This window comes from Patiria miniata, unplaced genomic scaffold (assembly GCF_015706575.1).
Source record: "Patiria miniata isolate m_02_andy unplaced genomic scaffold, ASM1570657v1 HiC_scaffold_12, whole genome shotgun sequence".
Lineage (NCBI taxonomy): Eukaryota > Metazoa > Echinodermata > Asteroidea > Valvatida > Asterinidae > Patiria > Patiria miniata.
Genome location: NW_024037050.1, coordinates 2,137,059 through 2,164,288, shown reverse-complemented (window position 1 = coordinate 2,164,288; position 27,230 = coordinate 2,137,059). Strand labels below are relative to the sequence as shown.

The following is a 27,230-nucleotide window of genomic DNA, read 5'->3' as shown; positions in this document are numbered from 1 at the left end:
CGGTGTGTGGGAGGAAGCAGCTGCGAGCGCCTGGCGGTAGACTGCCCCAAAACGGACCTGTTCCCCTGGCCTTCCCTACAACCGCTCGTCAGGTCGGCAGGGGGCAATCCCAGGCTACGTCAACACAGGCCGCCACAACACCTACCCACACATGCTGAGCGATAGTTATTGTGGGGAGCAAAGATGCCGTGGAGGGAGAAGAAAGTCCCCACAAGATCAGTCCGGGTTTCCCTAACAATAAAAAACTTGCTCCAAACGTGGTCACTACTCACGCAGGAATACATACATGTGCAGTTTCAAGTTGTCTGGTGAGTTTTTTTACGGGGAAAGTTTAAACACATCTTGACAGTACTACGGGCGAGGCACCCCCCATCCCCCCCCCCCCCCCCCCCCCCCATGATGACAAAAAAAAGTGAGGGGGAAAAGGGAGGGGGTTAGCCACGCATAATGATCAACGTGCAGAATATGCTCTTAGCACACAGCCTGCTTGCATGTGGCACACACTATGCGGATGTGGTTGAGACCATGCATCAACGGTAAATTTGTTGGAAAGAGTTCCATACCTGAACATCACTTGACACCCTGTGCACAAACCCTATGAGATTGGTCTGAAAAATTCTAATTGTTTTCTCAGTAAATGCTTCAATATTTTCCCTGCTAAATTTGACTCTTTAGGACATGCTATCGTTTTCTGATGGCTGATAAGTCACTGCAGGGAAAAATTAGTAATGTCCATGTATGGACTTCTACCCAAATTGTGTTGGGTCAATCCCCCCTCAACCCTGCCCGCTATGCTACTGCAGTATCTGGTGTGTAATTTCTAGTAGATGAATTCAAATTGATTATTTTTTCTTCAGATTGTAAGATTCTGGTTCTAAACGATAGCTCTGTGAGTCGTAAACATGCAACGCTGACTGTGACGTATTCCGATGCCAGCCTGGTATGTTGCAGAAATGAAACCTTTTTTTTAGCTGCTGGATAGCAGCTCAACAAATCATCATGTCTCTCCGTTAGTCTGCTAGTTACATGTAGTTAGTTAGTAACAGACGTTGACATTGTCTGTTGCTCCTACATATTTTGACCGATTTCAACCAAACTTTGTCAAAAGTATCAGTGGCCCAACCCCAACATGTCACATGACCAAACTGGGGTCAAAGGTCACCATGGGGTAAAAAATCTTACTTGTTTTACTCAAAACACTACTCCTTCCAGAAATTACATGGCACAATCACGTGACTCATGCATGAACACGAATTTGTTGGCCCGCAGCTTCCAAGATATTTTCGATCGAGCTTGCTCAGCAAATGATTTGGTTTGGTAAACATTGACAAGTTTTCTGTAACCCATGTGGCCTGCTTGTTTTCTGCCTGTCATTGCTACGTAGGTGGTTTGGCTGCTTAAATGTTTGTGTCTCATCATCTTAGAGAGGGAACATTGTGTCAAGGAGCCAGCAGGTTCATCCCTTCATGGTAGGATGGGAGAACTTGCACCTTCTCAAAATGTTGCCATTTTTTTTTTAGGAATTCAAAGCTCCGACTCACAACCAGCAGTAGCACACCCCATTTCTAACACTTTTTTTTCAAGATAAAATCAAATTGAGGTCACTTTTTTTATAGACAAATTAGAAAGAAATGTTGTCTCCTTCTACCCAACGCAAAAGTATATGCCACAGCCACTGCTTGCAGGCCTGTAATTTAATTGAGACAAACAATAAGCCTGTTCGGTATTCCGACTGCTCATGTGCACATGAACATTTGAGGAATTTTTTTTCAGGATAAACATTTGTGATGCGATCAAGCTAAATGAGTCATTTGTCGGGAATTTTTATGTGGAGATACAGGCCAAAATAGGGCCACTTCATCACATCACTACATCACATCTCTTGGTGTTCCGACTTCCATAATTTTTGAACTAAAGATGGTATCAGCATGCGGTTGTCACAGCAGTAATGCTGAGATTGTGCTCTTTTGAAATCTGTAATAATTTTTTTTTTTGACCAGGGTCGACAAACGACTCATGTAGCTTGATCGCATCACATTTCATGGTATGCATGCAAAAGCATAGTGGGGTACCAGCAAAATTGAAGAGATTGTCATGTCTTGAAATAACATTTTGCAAACAACGTTTGGACAGCGAAGTGTTTTTAGGTGTCTTGTGTGTCCAAGCGTTTGTGCGAACCAAAGTTTCCATCTCTCTTTGTTTGCACGAAAAATTACACAAAATGCAGATCTGGTTCCAAATCCCCCATAGCTTTGTGTGCATTTATCTGCCGCGTTTATCCGGGGGGAAAAAACATGGAATCTTGTTGTGCACCAGACTATTTTGGAATACCGGACTGGCTTATTATTGGCTCTGTTTTGGTGGCCTCTTGGTGTCACAGTTGGGCAGTTTGATTTTTTTGCACAAGTTTATCAATTCCTTTCCAAAACAAAGCGACTGTCCATTTCACAACCCATTTCTGGACTTTGAGCATTGGACAAGTAATATTCTCCTCCATGTTTTGGTTGCTTGTTTAAATTTACCGTCAAATTTAAAACTCCAATTTCAAAATGTTGATTCAGAAAAAGGTGTTGACTCAAGCCAAGAGATAAATATGGTCCTGTGATGATATTTCTTGGTTGTTTTTTTATTTCCTTTTTCTTCTTAGAGTAAACCTGAAATAAAGCCTGTCCTTACCTTGATTGACTCCTCCAAGTTTGGCTCATTGAGAAATGGGAGCAAGATGGGCATTGGCAGCAATACAAACCTTGAAGATGGGGACCTTATCGTGTTTGGTGCTATGAACTCCAATCAGTGGAAGTTAGTAGAGTTTCTTTCATTTTAGTTGTCTTTGACACCTGGCTCCTGGCTCAAAAAGAAACTAAGCGGTTTTCATAATTACCCTCGTTTGGGCATTTCTCGGTGAATATGAAATGCATATTTTGTCACAGAACTTTCTGGTTCAATTTGATACCTCACTTGGGAACTGTGTAAGAAATAACGAGAGCGCAAGCGCTGAAGCACCTGAAACCGCAGAACTAAAAGTTGCACCTAGCGAGATTTTCAATAGGCATTGCAACACACAATTGAATGTGGGGCTTGCAGCATTGCATCCAATTGTGTGTTGCAATGCCCGTTGAAAATCTCGCAAAGTTTTAATTCTGTTTTAACACAGTGTTTCAAAGTGAGGTATATTGAACTGGACAGTTTCCGTGACGAAGTGTTTATTTTGGATTTTTTGTTCACCGCGAAACATCCAGACAAAGATGATTGTAAAATGCCTAATTCTTTTTGTGCTAGGTGTATTCTTTTTAATAAAGTAATCTTTTTAAAGGGAAGATACAACATTTGCAAACAATAAAAAACAAAACGATTAAATTGCCATGAAATTCTTTACTGGACTGTTAGGGTATGACAGTCTAAAGCATCCCGTACAATCATGGCTCCTGGTGTACTGAAATTTTTAAGTAAAGTGGTATTTTTGTATCAATTTCAAACGCTGGTCGGCCGACCAGTGGTGGAGAAAACTGTTTTTTTTTTCAAAAACTGCTCCTAATTTTTCATATTTAGTTATTCCCCATTTTCTTTGCAATTGATTACACACCTGTGAAGGGGTACAAGCCAGCTAGACTGATTCTCTGACCTTATAATTCCCCAACGTCTATAAATTGCTTTGTTTCATCTTAAGTGGGGTCAGGGAACCAGACTACAAGAACAGGATTGGTTTTCTTGGTTTTTCAGCATCTACGATCCAAAAAAGTGAAACAAGTCAGTGTAACAATATTTACTTAAACATACTATTCCTCCAAATCCAATTATTTCTGAATATTACAACAAAAGAAAATGTTGTACATTCCCTGAAGGGCTGGTTAACTTGGTCAGAGGAGTGTAGGTGAGATATTCCACAAGTTACAGATTTTGAGTCACGTTCCTAATACTTTTCTTTGCTTAATTTAAGATTAATATTGGACCATGTAGATTTCCCAGTATTTATTGTTTGAAGATGAAAGCCTATCCCGTGCTTAATTTCACTAGATTTAATTAAATTTGATTACAGTGCACATGTACATGCAGGCAGCGTCTATAATCTATATGTACATGTGTTCCTGAACACTGTTTTCCCATCCAGATAGTGAGAAGCAAGTCATTTACAGTATCTTTCCCAGGGAACAACCTATACCCCAGACTGCTTGCAGTTTACACTTAATGATGATAATCACAATCTTCCGGTAAAGTACACTTGTTCATTTTGGGATGAACACTACAGTTAAACACTAAATATAGTTAAACACTAAAAAGGATGAATTAAAGATATAGGCCTAGTCCATCATTTGTAATTTGTGCTTTTTGTTCGTTTGAAGGAACAAAAGTGTTCAAAATCTAATGAAGGATACTGAACAACTAACCTGATGAAGTTTCAGCTCAGCTTCAGCTGTATATTCCGGGAAAAACAGCATTCTAGGATCTCAATTTCAAATCAAAAGTTGCTGAATCATGTTTTGAATTGTTTTGAATTGCTTGCGCGCGCTGCGCCGAATAACAAAACAAAACTAATTTAAATTTTCCTACGTTGCGTCTTAAGACGCACCATTGGAAAGGCCTTCTATCGTTGATTACTTCAAAATGATAGCTTTCCAGAAAGATTAATTTCACAGGGAGTTTACTCCACATACTATCTTTCAACCAAGTATTTATTCAACAATAATACGCCAGTTACTTTTTCGGATGGCTGCAAATGATGGACTATAGCTTTAAGTAAGATTATTAAAGTAATCCTCTAATAGGACATAGTTTAAGTGACATTGGTGTTGAAATAGCACATGTATAATACATGTTCACTCTCCGCATAAATTTACATTATAAATCTACTCTCTTCTCTACAGAAAATATATACAGGACATGAAATGGAGTTGTTTCATGAAACAAGTAAACCCCAACTTTCAAAAAAGTACAACCAACCGGTTCTTTTCAGAACCACACTTCTTCTGAAAAGAGATTATTCCACATGGTGCTACTGCAAACTCACTAGCAGTAGTATACACTAACACCATGCAAAGTTTCAAATCTTGTGTACTTGAAGAAAGTTTACTTAAACATGTTAAAAAAATATGTATTTTTTTAAGCACAGAGTATAGGCCTATTTATGCTAATAAAATTATGTTAAACAGTGCTTATAAATTACGTCCGTGAAGGGCATGACCCAATACTGAAAATGGAGGAACTTATCTTCGTTCTTTTTAAACTGAACAAAGATTTGACATCTTATGCAGTTCTTTCTTACACTCGTCTCTGAATCGTCTGTTTGACAGACTGTAAATCAGGGGATTGACTGCGTTATTGATGTAGCAGGTTGTAGGTATGTAATAATTGAGAATAACCGAGAGGTTCTTGTCCTTTGAGTCACTGAACACAGTCACACCTAAGGCTATACTGGTCCAAGACGGCAACCATGTTAGTATGAACATTAGGCTCGTGAAAAAGAGCATTCGTGTCGTCTTTCTCTGAAGCAAAGCGTTGTTTGGCGACTTCCCAGCAGATGTGTGTGATCGCAGCGTGCTTGCTCGGTTGTTCCATCCCACATGTTTGTTTGTTGGTCTCACTGCTGAGCTGTCTGTCGACTCGCCAGAAAGATCTCTTCCTGTTACGGGCACAGGAAGAGCTGGTTGACGAACGATGTCATTCATTTGGATGACGGAAGTATTGCCAGGGGAGGGTTTGGTATTTCTGTCTGTTCCGAAAGTGCCTTGGTCCTGTCTGGACCAAATACCGACTTTAACATGTCGCCGAATCCTCATGTAAACCATGCTGTAGCATACGGTGATCAGTAACAAAGCCGTAGCAAATCCTCCAATTTGGATTATCCGTGTTAATATCTCAGTCACTTCTATGTTGAAAATATTACGCAACATGTCTGGAACCTCAGAAAACATTGAAAGAAAGGCCACAGTGACAATCACTTTCCTTACCCGACGAGGGTTGAACCAGCGCTTTTGCGGACGGCACACGCAGTCATATCGATCGACTGCAATGACGGCCGTGATTTCTACAGACACAGCGACCAACATATTGGTTACATTGACGACTATGTACAGCTTTTCCGAATAAAATTGTTTTCCGGCGAGAGCGAAACTGGCTTCGGTGATGTAGAATGGCTGGGTCAGGCAGACTATTAAATCAGCAGAGGCCAGTGCCATGATCAGGATGTGGGTAGTGGTCTTACATCTCTTCATCCAGTACACGCGGAGGATAAGACTATTACCCAGAGTTCCAAACACAAACACTACGGCACAGAGAACTATTTCCATCACCAAGTATGGATATATGTTTACCAAAGCTTCTTCCTCCTCATTCATATCGGAGAAATTGTATTTGAAGTTGTCGTTGTCCATAGTTGAATTCTCCATGATTTGTTCCCGTTGTCTTCACTCTGTACACTGGTAGGGATGTTGCAGCAAAATTTGAAGTCAGTCCCTGGGCCTACATTGTAAAAATGAAGTTGGTGTCTATGCGAATAATCAGGAATGTGCTGCTCGAATAAGTGTTGGTTCCCATTCCAAATCCAAGCTCATATAAAGAAATGTTCCTTCATTTTCAACGATCTGCACCCTTTCCAAATCGGAAGTTAAGAGGTTTTTTTGTTGAAATAGGCAATACATGTAGGTGCTATTTCATAAGCAACAAATGGCATTCACTACTACCTTGTCGCAACACTCAGGCTCACAGCCTACTGACACACCCGAGCGGGCAGGACACTCACAGCCACACACAACGGGCATTCCACTCAAACACAATGCCCAGCAGACAACCAATCAGAATCCAGCAAACACAAGCACCAATCACAATGCTTCCCATTCACACTCCCAATCCTAGCACCGCCTACTTAAGGAGCAGCATCTCCAACTCTCCCCAGTCTCCTGATGATGATTAGAGCAGGCTGGTCAAAACGTGGAGACTAATCTTGTCTCACTCAGCCTCAGTGTAGATTATTGCGAGAAATCCAACCGCCTTCCAATATACTTAGCGAAAGTAGAAAACAAGCAGGACAAGTTCTTTTGAACTATGCTGGACAGTTTCAGAACCAAATCTACTGAGCAACAGTAGTTATTACCACACAGAGTTACTGCAAACCAAAACTACACGTATATAAGTATTGTAATCAATACATCATAGTAGGCTGCATTTAAAAGAAAAGGAATGAATTCAAGTATCTACATTGTTGCTACAATTGTTTATTCTAACGAAACAAGCAGATATGTCATATCAGACAACAAGTCACGAAGGGAAGAGAACATGTGAACCACACGATGCCGTTCCATCTGTTTCTCTTTGAATGATACAAAGTACAGTCAAGTGTGCCTAGCCCCTTCGTTTGCTTGAAATGCGGGCTCTTGTAACTGACGGTGACTGAGTGAACCGAGTGAAGTACATGTACACATCCACTCCACTTCATGAGAATAAATCACCTCTTGACAAGCACATGTGATTCTGACACACTTCAGTGGCGAAGAGAATGACAAACATAATGGATTGACCTCCCCTTGGAGTTATTAGAGTTAATGAATAAAGGACGTGTCGCTTCATTGTCCCATTTCGGTCGGCCCAAGACTTAGTTTACTTCAACTTGATCTGTACACTGTACTTTGTCAAATTGACTCTGGATTACAGTAGTTTCAGTTTGGATTTGGATTATACATTACTGAACAGATAATAAAAAGCAAATATGAATAAGAAATGAGGTTTTTTTAACACAAGTGTACATGTGTGTGCGTGTTTATGGTATAAATCGAGGACACACATGTACATGTATAAAGTATGTGCAACATCATCGATGAATTGAGGACAGAAACCGAATCGAGGACTCCTTGGATGGAAAACGTGTCCAAAACCAATTAAAGCTGTTGCGAAAATGTTCAAGTACAAACAAAGGAAAAAGGAAGAGGAACAAAAGAAAATCCTCGATTTACATCATAAACAAACGTGGGTGTGTGTGAGTATGTAAACACCGGCAATCGTTGACCTAGGACAAGAGGGTTCGGGCACAAACAATATGTCCCTGATAGCATAGTCCACACTTAAAATTCGTGTTTAAAACCAATGATACATTTGTAGCTGTTCCTAAAAAGTTAAGTACAAACAGATTACAGAGATGTGTGTGAATTTGTTTCTGCATTCAATAGGGGACGTTGAACAATAGAGGACAGTAGGGTCCCCAATTCTCGAGAGGTCCCCAATGATCTTATTGATTATCAAATACCGTGCAGACTGGGCAGTATCTGCTCTCATTTCAGTTTTTAATGTAGTGATTGATGAAGAGCAGACAGAGAATTACAGAGTGACATATCTGTGGAGTAAATGAAGAAGAATGGCTTTAATAATCCTTCACTGCGCCGAAATGACATCATCGAGCTGTACACTCCCATTGGCCAAGGGAGCCAAGAGTGTATTTGGGATGATCATGGGTAATGTAAAGTGCTTTGATCTTAGTTTAGTATATTACGCAATAAACCACTCAGACGTGTCGGTGGCTGTGTGGTTCGCCCACACAGACACAAGGGCAGTCTGAAAAAATAGCACACTTATGAGTGAAGATGTTATTCTGTCCTGTGTATGAGCCTCTGTCCTGTGTACGAGACTCAACGCGCCGCCAGCTAGGCAAGCGACGATTGCGGCCAATACAACATTAGTTAAAAGCGCTATATGGTACATGTACATTGTTATTATTATTATTTATCCCACAAGCACAAGTTGAACATGGAATGATGCAGTGTGTTTATGTCCCACATGCCAAGAGGCCAAAGGCCGAATGTAGTACGCAGACGCACGACTTTTTCTGTATTTCACGAGCACAAGTGGCATAACAAATTTGTTTTCAAGCAAACTTGACTTGAATTGATGGACAAGCACGCTGTAGTAGCGGCTGTATATGAACTTCTCAATGATTAAATCCTATTACACATGCGTGCAGCGGGAATGGTGTGTGCATCTTTGAATAACGCGATAAGCGGAGTGCGGTATGGACCTTGTTGTACTGGATAATGCAGCACAGTTTGTTGCCATGGATCGACCAGGATTCAATTTTGCTTGAAGATAAAAATACATACAGCTGTAGAAAACAATATTCTGATTAAGAGATTCAAAATGATTACAACATTCATACATCGAGCATGAAAGTTCGTTTCCTGTCCCATTATTATATCAAGTAAATAAAAGATAGCTTTTTGGGACTTGAGTTACAGAGCTCGTATCAGGAGCTTGCGACACCATCATGGTGTCTTTATTAACAAGAACGGGTTGATGAAGACACTGTGATGGTGTCACAAGCTCCTGATACGAGCTCTGTAACTCAAGTCCCAAAAAGATATCTTTTATTTACTTAACATTCATGCAATTTACTGTTCAACAGCGGCAGAGAGTGTATAGTTTGTGCAGTTCCCTCTTGCAGTCATCCCTAAAGCATCTGTTTGCAAGCCCATAAATCAGAGGATTTAACACGTTATTCATGAGATAGGTATATGACACCAAATTCAACAGCACACACGCAACATTCTTGTCTTGTATGGAGCCAGAATAAAGGATTGCCAGGGCGATCCAAGATGGCAGCCATGTAAGTATGAACACCAAACTGGTGACAAACAGCATTCTTGTTGTCTTTCGATGCAGTTTGGCGTTTGTTGGTCGCTTATGGGCAATATCCCGCGCTGAGCATTCTCCTGAAATAGTCTTACAAGGTTTTGGCCGAGGATGAGGTTGGGTTGAAGAACACGCAGAAAGTGCCCCACAGTTAGGAGAATCCAAACTTGAATCTGGAGCGGTCCAGACTATTCTTTTCTGACGTCTCCTCGGCGTCTTTTCCTCAATCTGTAACCGACTGGTAGCATTTGCGTCTGCAAGGCGATCATGAGATGCTCGGTGAGTTGAATTGGTGATGCCAATTCGAACATGGCGCCGGATTGTCGCGTAAACCTTGCCGTAACAGAGACCTATCATCAGCAGTGCCAACACAAAGCCTGCAGCTTGGATGGCCATGCTGTATATTGTTGTCACTGCACAAGACTGGATGATAATGCAAACTAAATGAGGAGCCTCAGCAGCAACAGCTGTAACTACCACTACGAGAAGAATCATCTTTGCTCGACGAGTGTTTAACCAGCGCTTCTGTGGACGGCATACGCAGTCGTAGCGATCCGCCGCGATACATGCGGTGATTCCGACAGTGACTCCCATCAAAGCGTCATTCAGTCCTATTGCAATGTAGGACCATTTTTCAGGAACTTGTTTGCCGGCGAGAATCAGGCCGATTCTCATGATGAAGCCAATTAATGTGATGCTGGCCATGAGGTCGGCTACTGCCAGCCCCATTATCAAGATGTGCGTAGTGGTTTTGTGCTTCTTCATCCAATACACTCGAAGGATAAGAGCGTTACCTGGAATCCCAAATGCCGCCAGTATACTCATCCATGTGATCTCCAGCACCGTGCCTTTATACACTGTGTTTGCATCTGCCTCACACACATCAACTGATGAGGAGTTCAGGTCTGCCATGCTTGTTTTTACAAACATTTTTGGAAACTTCCCTTTCTTCAGTTCTCAGATGACTGCACTGTTCAATACATGTTAGTCAGACTCTCAATCTAGGGAAATAGGTAACAGATGCCAACAGTGACAAATTATAAAGTCAAACAGCATACCAATATAGAACGCTGTTTCAAGTCCAAGAACTGGATGTGTTCATGAGAATGTACATGTTTACAATGTAATTGTACCAAGCTGTCTCTGTTTGAACAATGGACGCGGTCATTGTAGATGAAATGATATATTAATTAACCTGTTAGCTGGATTTTTGCGAGAAGCGAAACTTTATTGTTATCCGTAGATATACAGTACATATGTACGTTTGACATACCGATGTCAAATGGCTTTAATAAAAGGAGCTTGAACTAGAAAAGAAAAATGATTGTTTTTTTAACCTACTTAAATAATGATATAATTTTGAAGGCTTTGAGGGGGATACAAGAATATATTGCACGAGCTATGCCTATAACAATATTGTTATAATAAGTGCAATATATTCCTGAAATGTACATGTATCCCTCCAATACAGCCATCCAGTATTATTATTTATCAGGCCGACATGATCTGAAAGAAAGAAATTTCACGACGCTGTCTTGTAACAATCGCCGTCTGCTTTCCTCACCTCCACATTAAAGTTAATTTAAAACTTCGACAAAATGCCAGCTAGCGTAAGCTTTTCCAGTGTCTCAAAATCCGTCGGTAAATTCTTCTAGGCCAGATGATACGCTCACAGAATTTTAATGGCATCTTGGTTGCTTGCAAGGTATTTACAACCTTTCTAGTTCTCAGCTTCTGTTGAATTATTCTTTGCAAATCTTCCACCGCTCGATGCTGCCTTTGTTTAGCTGATGACAAACAGTGCGTACCGGGACATACCCCGCATGCACATGTGCGTGCACGCACTCTTGTTTACTATACTCCCAAGGACAATGCATTGTGTTTTCCTTTGTCCCTGTAATATAGCACTCTCCCATAGACTAAGCACACGAACCTACTACAGAGGACCGTTTTGAACAAAAGACCCAACTCCCGAGGACTGAAAGGATCTGTTGTTCTCCCTTTGTGTGTCTGTCCTCCGGGGTTATGTACATGTAGAACAATTTTGTACACCCACACCGCACCCTAAGTTCTTTTGACTGATTGACAACTGTGACTTTCTACACTCTTGATTGATTAGGAATCTGCGAAACCATAAAATGCCCGGTTGTCTAGATACAATATCAAAAATGATATTGTGCAGCCATCCAGGTACATTTTCCAAAAAACATACAATATGCTGGAGGCCTGATGAACATGCAAAAAATAACATCTGTTACTGTTTACTCAAGGCAGGTAAACAAAGTGTTGATCTTGGTTCTTTCATTTCGATCTACACATTAGAAGTATTTAAAATAGAATTACAGCAAGTGGAACATATGCCAATAAAACCTAATATTCACATCTGTTTGTATCCCCAAAACTGTGTTACCAATTTGTAAACCTTTACATACAAATTTTACATAAAATACAAACAGATTGACTTCAAACTAGGCAAGGACAAAGACCCGAAGGTTAGGTTGGCCCTAGACAAGTGATGACATGATGATATAATTTTATATTTTATATCTAGAAAACTGTATGTCCGATGGGGTTGGAACTTGGTATGTACATAGACAGGGACATGTAACAGACCAAAAGTGGGTGACGTCAAGATGACGTCATCATGTATCATGGATATCTGGAGAAGAACAGCTAAATAAGTCATGGAACTATGTCAATTCATAAAAAGCATAAACTCACAAAAAAAACACCCATACTGAAATGTGTATCCTTGTGGAGTCATTTGTTTGTTCTCGTATACTAAAGTATTCGAGTTTGAAAGTGTACTTTCAAAATGCTCCTATTTTAACCAGAATGAATTTCCTGGGCCGAAATTTGGACTTAATATCCCTTCCATAAAATACTTCAATTTGCGACGGATCAACACACCTTTGAAATTCCTAGTTATTGAGTAAAATCCATATATCTATTTTGTGATAACCTTGTGGAGACGTATTCACCTATAGAAATTGCCCTGTGGAGGCGTATACAATTTTTTGTTCCCTATTGTGCACATGTCTCCGGAGGGTACCGTGTAACAGATCATACATGTAATGAGGAAAAGCCCTATTTTCTGATCCTCAAACAAACATAGATCTAGTTGTCCTTTTTTTTTCGCCTTCTTCTAGAGTGACGTATAAACCACTGGTCGTAGCTTTCTCATCTCTGCCCTCTGCCGACAAGAGGTCTTTGAAGTCGCTGATCCGTAAATTGGGAGGGCATGTGGTTCCTGAGTGGAGTAAAGAATGCACGCACCTGATCATGACTCAGCTGACTGTCACCATCAAGGTATGACATCATTTCATTTCAAAGTTATGGCAACATATTGTTTTCAATTGTTTTAAATTGAAACTAAACTTTATGGATCATGTTTATGGATCTCCTTTCAGCCTGGCAGTGTTCAACCTCAGGCACTCAAAATATGTTTATACATGTACTAGTTTGGCTTGTGTGTCTCTGTCAGGATCAAAACGTCAAATTTTTGAACTTTTATGATATATGTATATTTTACGTCACTTTTTGTACAAACTTTGGGGCAGGTTTTCATTTGTAGTTTTCATTTTTTGTAATATTTTATTGCTAATTTCTTCTAAAATTGTCTGTACGACCATTTCTTTTTCAAGTAGAAAATGTGCAGCAGCCATTGTAAATGAGCCTTATCGCAAATAGCAAAGTACAATATTGTGCAAAGCATTATGGGCAGGATAAGAGGGCAAAGAACCATGCACGAACGCCATGTTTGAACGCGCGCTGTCACCGCCGTGTTAAGCCATGCATCATACGAGTTGACACCATACGTGCATACGTACGGTGTCAACTCGTATGATGCCCCTGAGTCTTTACCTGATGCTCTCGGATTTTGCTATTTTCGATAAGGCTTATGGACCCTACGATTCTGTGATCCTACACCGTACGTTGTTTTCTTTTGCAGGTTATTGGTGCCTTGGTGACGTGTCGACCCATTGTCACTCCAGAGTATTTACGCAAGTTGGAAGGAGCAGCCTGCAACAACACACCGATGCCTGATCCTTCTGAGTAAGGACATCTTTATTTTGACATTGTGTTTACTTTCCCATTTATTTCAAATTGACTTTGATGTATTTCCTTTGATGCAACTCTACATGTTGAGGGAATTAAAACAAAAAAGAGAGGAAAAATGGTTCGGTGCAATTTCAAAACAAAAGGAACTTATAAAATCTGAATCAAAACTAACCAAACAAGTAAATTTGCCGAAACAAAAACAACATGTTAAGTTAAGACAAATATGAAAGCAAAAAAATAGTTAGTGGCCTGACGTTTCGACCCTAGCAGAGTCTTTCTCGAAGGCTGAATGACAAGACTATAAACATAAACAGGTACATGTATACATTACTGATGTAACAAAAGCAGTCAAGTGGAAATATGAAAGATGATGAAGTCGAAGTCCAACTAAGGATTTATTATAAAATAATGCAAGTCGTAAAAGTAAGCTGCTGTACACAGTACTATACATTATGTGCCAAGTTGTCCTTTCAGTCAAAATCAATCAAGTGACTGTTTTCAACAGTTCAGAGTTCTTAGCCTGCATCAAGCAGGATTGACTGGCTGTGACTGTTTATGTAACTTGATACAGCTATGCTATGACTGTAGTTGATTGATAAACCAGCTGTGCACACAACTTGCTTGTTTTATATGTTGAATGAATTTGACTCAAGTCACAGTGCTTGTTAGACATATGTGACCTGTTCTGTCAAAAGCAGATGCTTCTGGGCAGAGGTTGAAATTCAGATAGGGCCAAAAAATGCTATGGGGGTGATTTCTTTTATTTTCATATTTTTGCATCTTTGTAATCCTGAACATGTCTAAAATCTGCTATAAAAGTTTGAAACCCTAATTTGAACTCTAGATATAGTATTTTTGATGATTTGTTAAGGTATATCAGTTTAAGAAATAACTGTTTTGTGACGTTCATGGACATTTTCTCCGTTTTCTACTTTTCGACACAATGAACTTCAAATTAGCATAACTCTGCCCAGGAATGACCGGTTTCAAAAGTTAAACAACCTATTAAAAGGAAACGGAAAAAGGACATATTTTAACAATATGCAAAAATCTCATTTTTGACCTTATGCCCAGAAAAGTCTCACATACATGTATGGTCTTACTATTGTTGACTAGCCTGCATAAAAGGCATGGCAGGGGAAGAGGATTGATTTTTTGACTGTGACTGCTTACAATAGCAGGAGGGATAAAATGGGTGATTTGAAGAGTGTTGAGTTAGCAAATTCTCTTGTACAGAGGCTTGGTTCTGTTCTGTATTGTGAATTATTTGAAATACTACACGAAGCTGTTTGGTGCTTCATCAGCTGATGTAGAGAGATTTAACAAGTAATGTAACTCTCTGATGTTGTTGAGTCTTTTTTGTTCAGCTTTCAGCCAGTTATAGCAGAAACGGCCATCAAAGAGGATGATGTATCATTCCAGGCAAACACGCATCGCAAGACACTCTTCCAAGGAAAAACAATGATGTTCCTTGCTCAAAAACAGGTAAAGCTTCTGACGAAAGGAAAAACAGCATTGCACTTATTTTTGCAAAATTAGGCCAAATAAAAGAAAAAATGTTAAGCAATTCGCCCGTCTCCTTTTTTTTTTAAACAAACGAAAAAATGATTTGAGAAATGAGAAAATGACGTCATTTTGGCCTCTTTCTCTGTTGCATCTAGCCCTGAGTCCTGAGTCCACTTTCCTGAGTCCACTTGGCGGCCATCTTAAAAAAAAGCCTGGCCGGTCGTTTTGGAAAATGGGTGTGGCGGCCAATTTTGAAAAAAAAGGCCTCCTTCCTTTTTAAGGCAGGATGCAAAACATGGTTTTTTTTTATTTGGCCTTACCTATCACAAGCCCATCACAAGCCCTCACCAGCCTATCACAAGCCCATCACAAGCCCTCACCAGCCTATCACAAGCCCATCACAAGCCCTCAAGCAGCCTATCACAAGCCTATCACAAGCCCATCACAAGCCCTCAAGCAGCCTATCACAAGTCCATCACAAGCCCTCACCAGCCTATCACAAGCCTATCACAAGCCCATCACAAGCCCTCACCAGCCTATCACAAGCATCACCAGCCTATCACAAGCACATCACAAACGCTCTTTAGCCTATCACAAGCCCTCACCAGCCTATCACAAGCCCATCACAAGCCCTCACCAGCCTGTCTCAAGCCCTCACCAGCCTGTCACAAGCCTATCACAAGCCCTTACCAGTCTATCACAAACCCATCACAAGCCCTCACAAGCCCTAGCTCAGAAACCCATCACAAGTCTCTGACAAGCTATCTAGTCTTAAGTCAATTCGCAAACTATTCAAGTAAACTGGGACGAAGCCATTCTTTTATTATTACTCATTCCTTGTTACTTGTTACTGGACTTATAAACTTGTGTGTAAGTTTGGAGCGGACTAGTGACTGGGCTGGACTGCACTGGACTGGACTGGTCTGCAATACTGGTTAAGTTTGCTTGTTCATTCATGGCTGTGATTGGTCCAGATGTTAGGGGCGGGGCTCAGTGGTTCAGTCTATTGCAGCTGTACATCCAGCATTACATGTAGTGTATTCCTTAGCCAAGACTTCATGAATATCTCCCCATGTAGATGGAAATATGATCATGCATACCCTGCACAACAGTGACAAGACTTTTGAATTGACTTGCAATTTAGTTTTGACCAAACTTGTGATAAACATCATGACTGGTAAGGGTTGAGATTGCTTTTTTTAATCTTTTGGTTTTTCTTGGTCTAGTTCAAGCAGCTGGCTCAGACTGTGAAGCTCGCTGGAGGTAAGGCGTTGCTGGTAGAGGAGGGAGTGACAAGCAGAGAAGAGGATCTCCTGGTAGATCCTAACACCCTCGTCATGTATGCGGATCCTCAGGATCAGAGTCAGGTCATGACCCAGGCAGGTCAGGAATGGGTCACGGAGGTCATGGAGCTCCTGAAAAGGTCAGGCTTCTTATAATAGAAGTTAAAAAAAAATTGAAAACTGGTCCCAATTCAATGGCTCTGTTGACCACAGACGTTTGTGAGTACGACATATTCTGTGCTAACAGCGCCAGCAAAAGCAATTCTGTGCTAACCCTGAAAGCACAGAGTCCTTGCTAACCCATGGAATATGATGACCATTTAGCACAGAATTGAATGCTGCAGTAAGCTGGGATTTTACGCTAACGGTAAGCAGAGCCATGACATTGGACCTTGTTCTTAGACATCTGTTACCACTGGCTATTACACATAAGCCTATGGAAGCAGTTGAATCCAATTCCTATGGACCCGTGTGCCTGAATTACTTGACAAGCTGTAGCCAAGTAATTCAGATACAGACTAGCTCAGAATCGTGGTGGTTTCACAAATTGAATGTTGGTCTGTTATCAGATTTTAAGAATGGGAGTTTTTTTTATGTGCTTTGGAGCTTAAAGGGAAGATACAATATTTGCAAACATCACAAAATGAAATGATCAAATTATCACGAAATAACTTACTGGATTGTTAAGAAATGATCAAATTATCACGAAATACCTAACTGTTTTAAGCATCCTGTAAAATCGTGGCTCCTGGTGTGCTGACATTTTCAAGAAAACTGTCTTTTTTCAAAAACTACTCCTAATTTTTCATAATTAGTTATTCTGCATTTTCTTTGCAATTGATTATGCACCTGTGAAGGAGTACAAGCCTGCTAGACTCATTCTCTGACCTTACAATTCCCCAAAGTCAATCCCCATTTATTTCTGAAAATTGCAGCAAAAGCAAATGTTGTACATTCCCTTTAAAGAGGTTGTGGAATGCTCGAAGACATTTCCGTCATTTTTCGGGTATATGTAGCCTAGGGTGTGATGAAATAAAAACGACTATTGTTTCTGTCATGAAATGAATACAAAAGGTACTTTTGAGAGCTGTTTTTCAGGTCCTGTTTCGACCCGAACGTGCAATTTGTGTAAAAGTCGTCATTGGGGGCAGCAAACAAAACATAGTAAATCGTGACGTAATAAACAGGACTCCCGATGCAGCGTAGTTCCAGCGGAACTTTTTGCAAATCACTCCGCGCAACGACATGACTTTGTTTACAATTACACTGAGCGACATTTTGTATGGGCAGCCACATGCTCCATAAATTCAACCGTAGTTGGCAACAGCTTTTACCCCCGAAATTCTAATGGGCAAGTTCAGAATTTAATAGGAAGATATCTTCATTGACTTTTTGGTACTTTCTATTGATTATTCAGTGTTTTGATAGTTACATATCATTTTATTTATAGATCGGGGATCATTCTTTTGTGTTTGCCCTAACGGCCAACCATAGTAAGAAATGTCTGCGTTACCAACATCGTTTGATCGTTCACATGCACATCGCATCACCGTGTGACACCGCTATGTAAAGCTGGCTGGAAATTCACGGGTGTACTTGTGCCGCTGGCCCGGCCGCTGGGACCGTAGATTTTGACACCGGTAAACGGTGTTGGAATTTCAAAATAATTTGTTGTTGATACGTGTACGGGTAGCGAACGCACTAGGCCAAGGCAAACCTATATGCCTATAATTGTGTCAGTCGCTGGTTGTAATCACACCACATTTTGTTTGCAATAAATTTCCAGCTTTCCCGTCCGGGTGTCAGCATGGAAAATGATTGGAGGAATAAGAATCCTCCGTAGCCATGCAGTTTGTCCGAATAGAAGGAAGGGTACCGTGCGAAACGCGAGATCGGATTTCAGCCAAATTAACGGGTAGAGCGCTGATCATGCACTGTACATTTTGTACGGCAAGAGTCTTCTTTTCTCAAGAGATTTGTTGAAATTGGACAAGAAATAATAGAGATATGATTTGTTAATGATTTATAGGGAAGACTGTTTTGGACCATTTGTCCATTGCCAATCTTGAAGAACCGTAGACCCGTTCAAATGTATCCTCGACCCTCCATTATCTGCGCAGCATACGCGCACGCGTTGTCACACACAAATTGAAGGTAAATGCGTAGAAAAAGGACCGCGTAGTTTTCCTTACGTTAGTGCTGATTAATGTGACAGGCCTCCATTTTCCCTAGAACTTCTTTTGATCGAATGACAAATTCTCTGCCCCTGGAATTTCTTGAATAAAGTCTTAATTAGGTACTGAAAATAATGATAGTGCTCGTTAAATTTCGGGAGCAGTGAATTTTGTTTTCAACCGGGATCCCGAACTTGTCGTAAGTCCAGAGATTTTTGTTTTATGAACGGAGCATGACTATGATTTATGAATTGTACTTTTTTTTGTAGCCACGTTTACAGGCAAGGTGAAGCGCCAGTCCCATGGTCTCCTGGCATTGTTTTATGGTTTGTTTTTTTTGGTAAACAATAAAGTTAACAATTTCGAAATTCAAGTAAATTCGTAATTATCGTTTCAGGATGTTAAAACAAGGGTTAAAATGCACAAGGAAAGAAAAGAGAAGAGGACTAATTTTTTGTGGCGAACGTATACATAAAAAGCACCAGGCAACGCAAGGAACTTGACCGGGGCCCGCGACGCTGCTAACCGTACAACATTAGTTCTGGACACGGTCGACCACATCCACTGCCGTGATGTGTTATGCGTGCCGTACGCGTATAATTCAAAAACAACCTGACGATTTGTCGTCTCTTTGGACTGAATATTCACCAGAATAACGTTTGAGATTGTCTGTAAATCACGAAGAAAGTTGCGGTAGGACTGTTGATGCTCATCTAAAAATGTTATCATGAACATAATACTTTGAGTCCTTGGATAAAACGCAGCTCTTTTTTCACACAAACGTCGCAGACCTACCACTCATCAGAGCCGTGTTGCCTGGCGTTTTCAGCTGGCCAGTTGCAGTATCCGTGTTTTCGCTGGTCTCTTTTTCGGGCAGTTGGGGCTCAAATTTATACGGAAGAACAGCTCAGAGGTCACCGTGTCCTTGTTCAATATACTCATCCAAAAATTAAGCAATGGGAAGGAATATCAATCTCCGCGAGTCTTTTACAAAATGTTGATTTAATTCACTGCTTGACTGCGAGTCACACGTGCTGCTGGGGCGGGTGTGGCAGCAGTAAACAGTCTTGTATAAACGAGTCCTGTTTATTACGTCACCCTTTTTCTGATTTTACGAAGAGTCCGACGACTGTTGATTTCAAATATGCGCTCGCCGACCAACAAATTACTCGATGAATTTCAGTTTTATAAACATATAAACGCACATTAGAAAAGAATGGGAGTTTGTCATTATGCTATATATGGGTCTACTCTACAATATAAAAATATAAAAAACAAAACGATTTTCAGCATTCCACAACCTCTTTAACATCAAGTTTACTAGTCACACCTTCATTCAAGTTGTGAGAGTTTTGTTCCTACTTATTGTTGCAGATGGCACGTAATTTTGCAATAAATACATTTCTGAAATAGCCAACTTTGATGGTGATACCAATGGAGGTCAAGCATTGCTTAAGACACCCCCCAAAAACCCCTGCTTGCATATATCCACAAGTCTGTGTCATATAGTTGCTCTGGTCACTCATTCAGATCATGTCTGTGCCTGCTGCTCAGAAAAAAAGAAAACAAAATTCTATCAGGAAAACTAACAGTCAGTGAAAAAGGCAAATGAATTTCTTCATGTTTATATCAAATTTCCTTTTTTTTTTCTCCATGAAATATCAGGAATGGCCTACGTCCCATCCCCCAGTCTGAGTTTGGTCTAGCTGTGCTGTATGCATCCACCAAGGTCCACTGTAATCCCAGAGTGGCTCAAGGTAAAGGACATTCCCGTTAATATCATTGTTGGATTGACATTGTTAAGTTATTCATGTATAAGTATGGGCTCTGTGCACAAAGTACCCCCTCAACGGTAAGAAAGGGAGAGATGGGGAGGCCACTGGGAAAAACAACGCATTGCCGACGATGCCTGATGCTCTGAATGCAAAGACATCATGGCTTCTTAAAAAAAATTTAAAAATTGGTTGTTCCTTTTTTTGTGCTAAATGCGTGCGAACCAGTACAAGTACGTAGTGTGTCCCATCCACTTGGTTCTCGAAAGTGGTAACAAAGCACCCTCTCTTGTTTGCGCACGGAACCATACAGGTTGCAGTAGTGTCAACTTGGTACTTTTACAAGGTACGACAAGAAAGAAGGTACATGTACTATTCATAAGATGGAATCTGCATCGGGGTGAGGCAAATTCCATCTTATGAATTAAAATCAGTGTTAGGTTTTGTCCTTCACGGACGTATAAACACTGTATACTCAGTGTGTTACATCCTGAGTGAAAGTTGGAAAAAAAATCAGTCGGGTGGGACTCGAACCCACGACATCCTGCTTTCCAGTGCAGACGTCTTACCACTCAACCACCAAGCTTGCGGGATCGATTAGCTGATGTGTGGATGTAAATGATAAGATAGAAGGAAATTTTAAAGACAAAAACAAGCGAGTGAGTTGTAGTAGCAACTATGACATTGTGTATCTGATATCCTTTCATGTTTCAGCTGGCCTGACCTTCATTCATCCAGTGGCCGCTCCCTCGCTCACAACTCAAGACGTGTTAGCTTCCGAGACTCAGCTGTCTGAGATGGCTAGGCCCCACCCTGCCACGAGAAGCAAGCCAAATGCATCCAAGAGTGCCCTAGAGTCCATTGACCAGAAGGAGAAGACAGACAAAATTGCAGACAAATCGGGGCATACTCCATCCAAGAAAAGGTGAAATGAAATTGTAATATCGTTATAAGTGAATACATAGCTGTTCAAGACACCAAGGTGGAACGTTAGCTATGGACTCAGTGCACCAATAGTAGATGGTGCTTTTTGACTACTTCTGAGAGCCCAGTGGACGGGCAACACCACGTGTGTGCACTGATTCGCATACACATGACAAATTTTAATCTGAGTGTGTACAAAGCCATAATGTCTTTGTGTGAGTGTCTCGCATCGTTGTCAATGCCTTCGAAAGTCCTTCCCAGTGGTCTCTCCAACTCTTCCGTTGTAACCATTGAGGGGGGGGGGGGTACTTGTGCACGGAGTCCATAGTGGACAAGTTCCAATCAACTTCTTTTCTATTTTCTACTTTCAAAGGTTGCGAGATGATGACACAGCCAACTTTACCTCGCCAGCCAAAGTCCTTAGGAGGGAACCGGGCAAGTCAAACAAACCTCCCTCAACACCAGAGACTGTGCCACAGACAGCAAGAACCAACGGCGGTCCTGTCCCTGGAACATCTCCAGAGCTGCCGTACATAGGCAAGCCAGCATCCCGACTCGGGGAACAACGGCCCGGTGGGTTTGTGGACTGCAAAGACAAAGCACAAGAGAGTAGCAAAGTCTCATCTGATGCAAAGAAACAAGACAACGTAGCAGTATGTACTCGGAATCGGTTGAGCAGAAATCCTCTGAAGGGTAGGAAGAGATACAAAACAGCTGGCATAGACGACTCAGCATACCCTGGGTCTTCTATAGATGATGACATTATCTCACCCTCGGAAAGGATAAGTGAGGGTAGATCGAAGATCAAGAAAGAGATTGAAAGTCCTAATTCGCATCGGGGAGATCCAGCATGTACTTACCTTGACCCAGTCAAGGAGACTGTCGAGTCCATCATTGATGAGACTGAGGACAGTGTGATCCCCCCATCAGGGGTCAGTGTGAGAGGCAGGAGGTTGGGTGGTAGAGTACAGGATTTGGTTGTTATGGAAACTGATGAGGTCAGAGAGGATGAGGATAGAGGAGCGGAGCAGGGGATGTGGAAGAAGAGAACCAAGAAGTCTAGACATACAGAGGAGGTAGATAAAGTCAATTTCAGTAATGTTTCATCATTGCCTGTCGTCTGTTTATCATAAATAACACTCAAAACTGGAAGACTTTAGGACGAAACATTCCTCATTTCTGTTTTACAGGACATCACGATAAGCAGCACTTTCAAATATCTTCTCTAGAGATATCATTTTCTGTTTTTGGTGGATCCGAAGGACTCCCCAACTCTCCCACTGATTGACTGCGTGAATCACTGACTGACTGACTGACTGAATATTACTTATGTCCCAAATTGAGGCATTCAACAAAGAAAACCTATTCTTGTTAATAAAAGTCTTATACAGGGTGAGTAAAAAAAATGAAATCCAAATGTCCTGAACATTGTATTGGTGAAGTTCTGGGTGTAGCACTTTCAAAATCTAGGATATGAAAGCCCAATTCATAAGCTTTCTTTTAGTACAAGAATCATTCAAATCACTCATGTAATTTTTAAGTTACAAAATTTAAAACACAACCAACGTTTTAAAGTCCTGTCCACAGATAACAAAAAGGTAAGTGTTCTTTCAGGAAAACGAAAACAAATCACATAGGGATGTGTGTGAATTGTTTTCATTTTGTTAAAAGAACGCACACCTTTTTTTGTGATTTGAATGATCCTTGTACTAAAAGAAAGCTTATGGATTGGGCTTTCATATCCTAGATTTTGAAAGTGCTACATGCAGAACTTCATTAAAACATTAGTCCTGACATTTGGGTTTTGTTTTTTTACCCGCCCTGTATGTAAGAAATTGCAGCTAATACTGGAAGTGGCAATCTGCATGGAGCGATTTTCATGAAATCAAAAGAAGTGAAACAAAATTAAGACCAAATCATAATTTCATTGTTGAACACTAGGATAACCAAGTGAATGATGAGATGAATGCTGATTCCAGCTCTAGGAGAACATACCCAGCCCAGGTCATACCTACAGGTTACATCACCGCTAACAAGACAATCAAGGTCAGTAGATATCAAAGTGGAATGATGTGCATGTGTGCTGGGATAACAGGCTTATCAATCTCCTACAGTTAAAGCATAGCTGTGTCAAGTACAGTCGACTCCTGTTATAACGAGCTCGGTCATAACGATAACCCGGATGTAACGAGCACATTCTCCCAGTCCCGATCAATTTGTGTACATTACTATGGGGAAATATTTGGTTATTACGTGCACGGACATAACGAGACTTCGGCTATTACGACGATTTTGGCTGACCCAATGCGAGGAAAAGCATTGTTCTCAACCCATTTACAACGACATCTTTTCAAAACTACGGGCATTGCAGCTTGTCAACGACAGACCTTTTGTCCCGAAACGGGTATCATGCTCCCGTCTTCCAATTCAAGCAACACACTTAAGCTTCACCCATCAATGTACCTTTGTAAAGACTTCAACCCAACGTTATTTTGTCTCGCCGATCTTTATAAATAAATTCAATGGGACTGTGATAATCGGCGCAGTGGACCGCTGGTCTAGTCGCTAATCCCCCGCTGCGGTTTCCCTTAGCGTGACCAGGTTTGAAGTTTGCTTACGACTGCGGACCACGTTTCTATATTATTACAAACTAACAATAGGGGGTGCTCAGGAGTTAAGTGTTAACATTGTAAGGAATAGCCTTTAGTACTACCGCCCGAACATCGGGTGCGTAATTGCTCCCTATTGTTGGCTTGTGGCTATAAAAAAAAATACGAAGTAAAGAACACAGCATCCCAAAACAAACGGCTCTTTTCAGAGCCACCACAACTTCCAAAAAGAGATAATTCAGTCTGTCTTAAAAAAATAAAGTTTAAAACATACCGTGGTTCCCTCCCCCAAAAAAGAATCCGAAGAATAAAAAAATACAAATCTTAAACAAATTAAGAACCCCTCCGGCCCCGCCGAAAAAACAATCCCAATGAAAACAGGTTTCCAAGATCTTCAAACGCCCCACCACATATACATTGTACAAATTTTAATCCAAAATTATTACTTTTGTTTATTTATTATTATTATCTTAAAAGAATCCCTCCCGACAAACAATAATCACCAATTGCTGCGAAATTACACATGGAGACACTTAAACAAGGAAGTAATATTAGCGCCCTCTCTTGCCCGATTCCAGCAAATGCAAAACGAAAGCAAAATGTCACTTGGCACGAATGTGCGCTATAGTTAACCAAAATAATTACAATTTCAAAGAATCCCTTCAGAAACAATAATACCCAACTGTTCCAAAAAGTCAACAACCAAAAGGCATCTAAGGATCAGGAGTCATTAAAACCCGGAAGTAATGCATGTATTGGCGCCCTCTCTTGCCCGATTCCAGCAAATGCAAAATGAAAGCAAAATGTCACTCGGCACGATTTGTGCGAGTGACCTACTTGCCTGATTCTTCTCAGCGATGATGCCTTTTCCTCCGGATTCAGGTCCTCAAATATTGAACAATGTTCCCTTAAAGGTATTTTATTTATTTCATTTATTCATCACCATCAGTTAAATATTTAATATACATTATTAACAGACATACATACCAACAAATGACCATCTTTTCATGTCTTCGGACGTGCGTTACACGATTAAAACACGCATGCACATGTACCGTACCTTGTGCACAACGAATGGGGAAAACTGCGCTCCGGTTTTAGCGAGGTTCCGGCTATAACGACAGTATTGTGAAAGTCCATCGGACCTCGTTATAACGGGAGCCGACTGTATTAACAAAACAGTCACAGCTAGTCAATCCTGCTTGATGGTAGCCTCTCGCCAAGTCCATCGTGGCTTAACTTGTCAGCATTAGACAAAGCGGCGAAGCCACGAAGCAACTGGAGCCGGAGACGACACAGGCGAGTGGCGAAGCCACAAGGCCTTTTCCAACTTGTCAAGAATTTCTTATGTTTTTCAAAAGAGTAGCAAAATTCCAGCCAATCATTAGAATTTTAGGGTGCGCGTGGCTTCTACCCGGACGTGTGCGTGCGCCCCGGATGGTGGCACAAAATTTAAAAACAAAAAATGCGAGTCACCTCACGTGCGCGCTGAATTAGTCTTCGCTCCTGACGCTCGCAGCTTTAAGCCATGATGGCCTTGGCAAAAGGCTAGTTTGATGGAGGCAGAGAGCATTCAAATCTTAAAAATAGTCGCTCAGTTGATTTTGACTGCTGAGAGGGAGGGTTTGATCAGCCAGAAAGGGAGGGTTAATGGGGATACCTAAACAAGATATGCAATTTTTCAGTATTAAATTTGTTATTTGTCAAAATACAGTCGGAACCGACAAGCCCTCAAGACCCCAGCCTGCCCGTCGACGTTGCTGTGGTTGAACAGGTAGCCTTGGCTATCAGGAGACCTGCGGTGAATGGAACTCGCTCAACAGCTGGAAGGAAAGGAGTCAACAACTTCAAGAAGTTCAAAAAGGTAAGGAATTCATCCGGAATTGCATCTGTGCTTTCTCATGGGAAAAATATAGCCAGAAGGTTACTGCAGGCACGGATTACCCCCCCCCCCCCCCACAACACACCCCCCCCCCCGACACTTTTTTTACAGCAATTTTCTAATAGTTATAATAAAAAGATGACATTCTGCCCGTCCGTAACAATCGGACATAACATTTGACGGGCCTGACTCTCCCCCCTTCAAAAATTCCCGGATCCGCCCCTGTAATGTGCCCATATCCTCAAAAATCGGTAAGAAGGTTTTGCAGGATTTTACAGGAATATAGAGCCTAGCCTCTATCACTTTACATGGATCTTGATTTGCTGCTTGAAATTATTGTGAAGTATTTTTAAAGCAAACCACAAAGGGAAACTGACCAGGTGCAGTATCATAATTTTTACAAATGGAATAAAGAAATTGACTTGAGCGGGGTTTGAACCTGTGACCTCTGGATTACCATTCTGGTGCTCTATCAACTGAGCTATCCAGCCCTGTGTTGGCGGTTCTCCATTTTGTCAATGTCTTTTGAACAAAGACATTGACAGGAGCGATGTTGACACAATGGCATTGACAAAATTGGGAATCGCCATCATGGGCTGCAGGGCTCATTTGATTGAGCACTGGAACGGCAATCCGAAGGTTGCAGGTTCAAACCCTAATCTAGTCAATCTCAACTGTAAGAAATTTGAAGTACTAAGAATGGGTCAGTGCTTCTTGCACACTGGGTGTTATGCTGTCTTTTTCTTTTAATTTTAAATTTGTCAAATATATCATATAAAAAGTTGATACTATTATTAATTGACTGATGAGTGATAATATTTATCTGCTTGACTGTTCGTTATTTCATCAACTACTAGGCAAGCTATGCGGGCCAGCACAGCATGCCCCGCATCATCGGTGGCTCTGACCTAGAGCATCATGGGATTGGACACATCCGAGAAGCAGAGGAGATGATGGAACGAGAGCGAGAGGTGAGGGGGTGGTGAATTGCATCATGGGAAGGATTTAAAGCGTAAACCTCATGTTGAACAAAAGCCCAGAAAGACAATTCTGTGAAGTCTTAACAAAGGATACTCTTTGTATGCAAAACTTCAATTGTAACTCTTTGTCCTGGTTTTGTTTGTCTTGTGACCAGACACTACGTAAACGACATAAAGAAAAGGATCTGGCCGATCAACTGTTTGACTGGGACCCAAGACCCTCCAAACGACGCCGCTAGAAACTCGCACACTTCTAAACTTTCCATAGGTAAAATATTTTGCTTTTAATCATAACACAGGTTTATGTTGATGTATAATGAATCTTAACACAAAACAAACAGACAAGCAAACATTTAGCTAAAAGGTTAATGATGACGAGGTAAAAGGTTTGACCTCTGCCCCCTTCCATAGCAACCAAGATGGCCGCCA

At 41.1% G+C, this 27,230-nt stretch overlaps 1 protein-coding gene across 1 annotated transcript in view; it reads left to right on the top strand.

The window, feature by feature from the left end:
* Positions 1–27,230, top strand: part of LOC119745093 (nibrin-like) — a 34,153-nt gene that overhangs the window by 4,811 nt on the left and 2,112 nt on the right. Inside the window, exons 3-15 of the mRNA XM_038221319.1 lie at positions 858–940; positions 2,648–2,799; positions 12,759–12,918; positions 13,562–13,665; positions 15,039–15,156; positions 16,404–16,600; positions 20,300–20,391; positions 21,121–21,331; positions 21,704–22,406; positions 23,272–23,376; positions 25,654–25,803; positions 26,679–26,792; positions 26,957–27,069. Of these exons, the coding sequence (XP_038077247.1) occupies positions 858–940; positions 2,648–2,799; positions 12,759–12,918; positions 13,562–13,665; positions 15,039–15,156; positions 16,404–16,600; positions 20,300–20,391; positions 21,121–21,331; positions 21,704–22,406; positions 23,272–23,376; positions 25,654–25,803; positions 26,679–26,792; positions 26,957–27,040 (2,273 nt within the window). The 3' untranslated portion in view covers positions 27,041–27,069. The remainder of the gene's footprint in view (positions 1–857; positions 941–2,647; positions 2,800–12,758; positions 12,919–13,561; positions 13,666–15,038; positions 15,157–16,403; positions 16,601–20,299; positions 20,392–21,120; positions 21,332–21,703; positions 22,407–23,271; positions 23,377–25,653; positions 25,804–26,678; positions 26,793–26,956; positions 27,070–27,230) is intronic.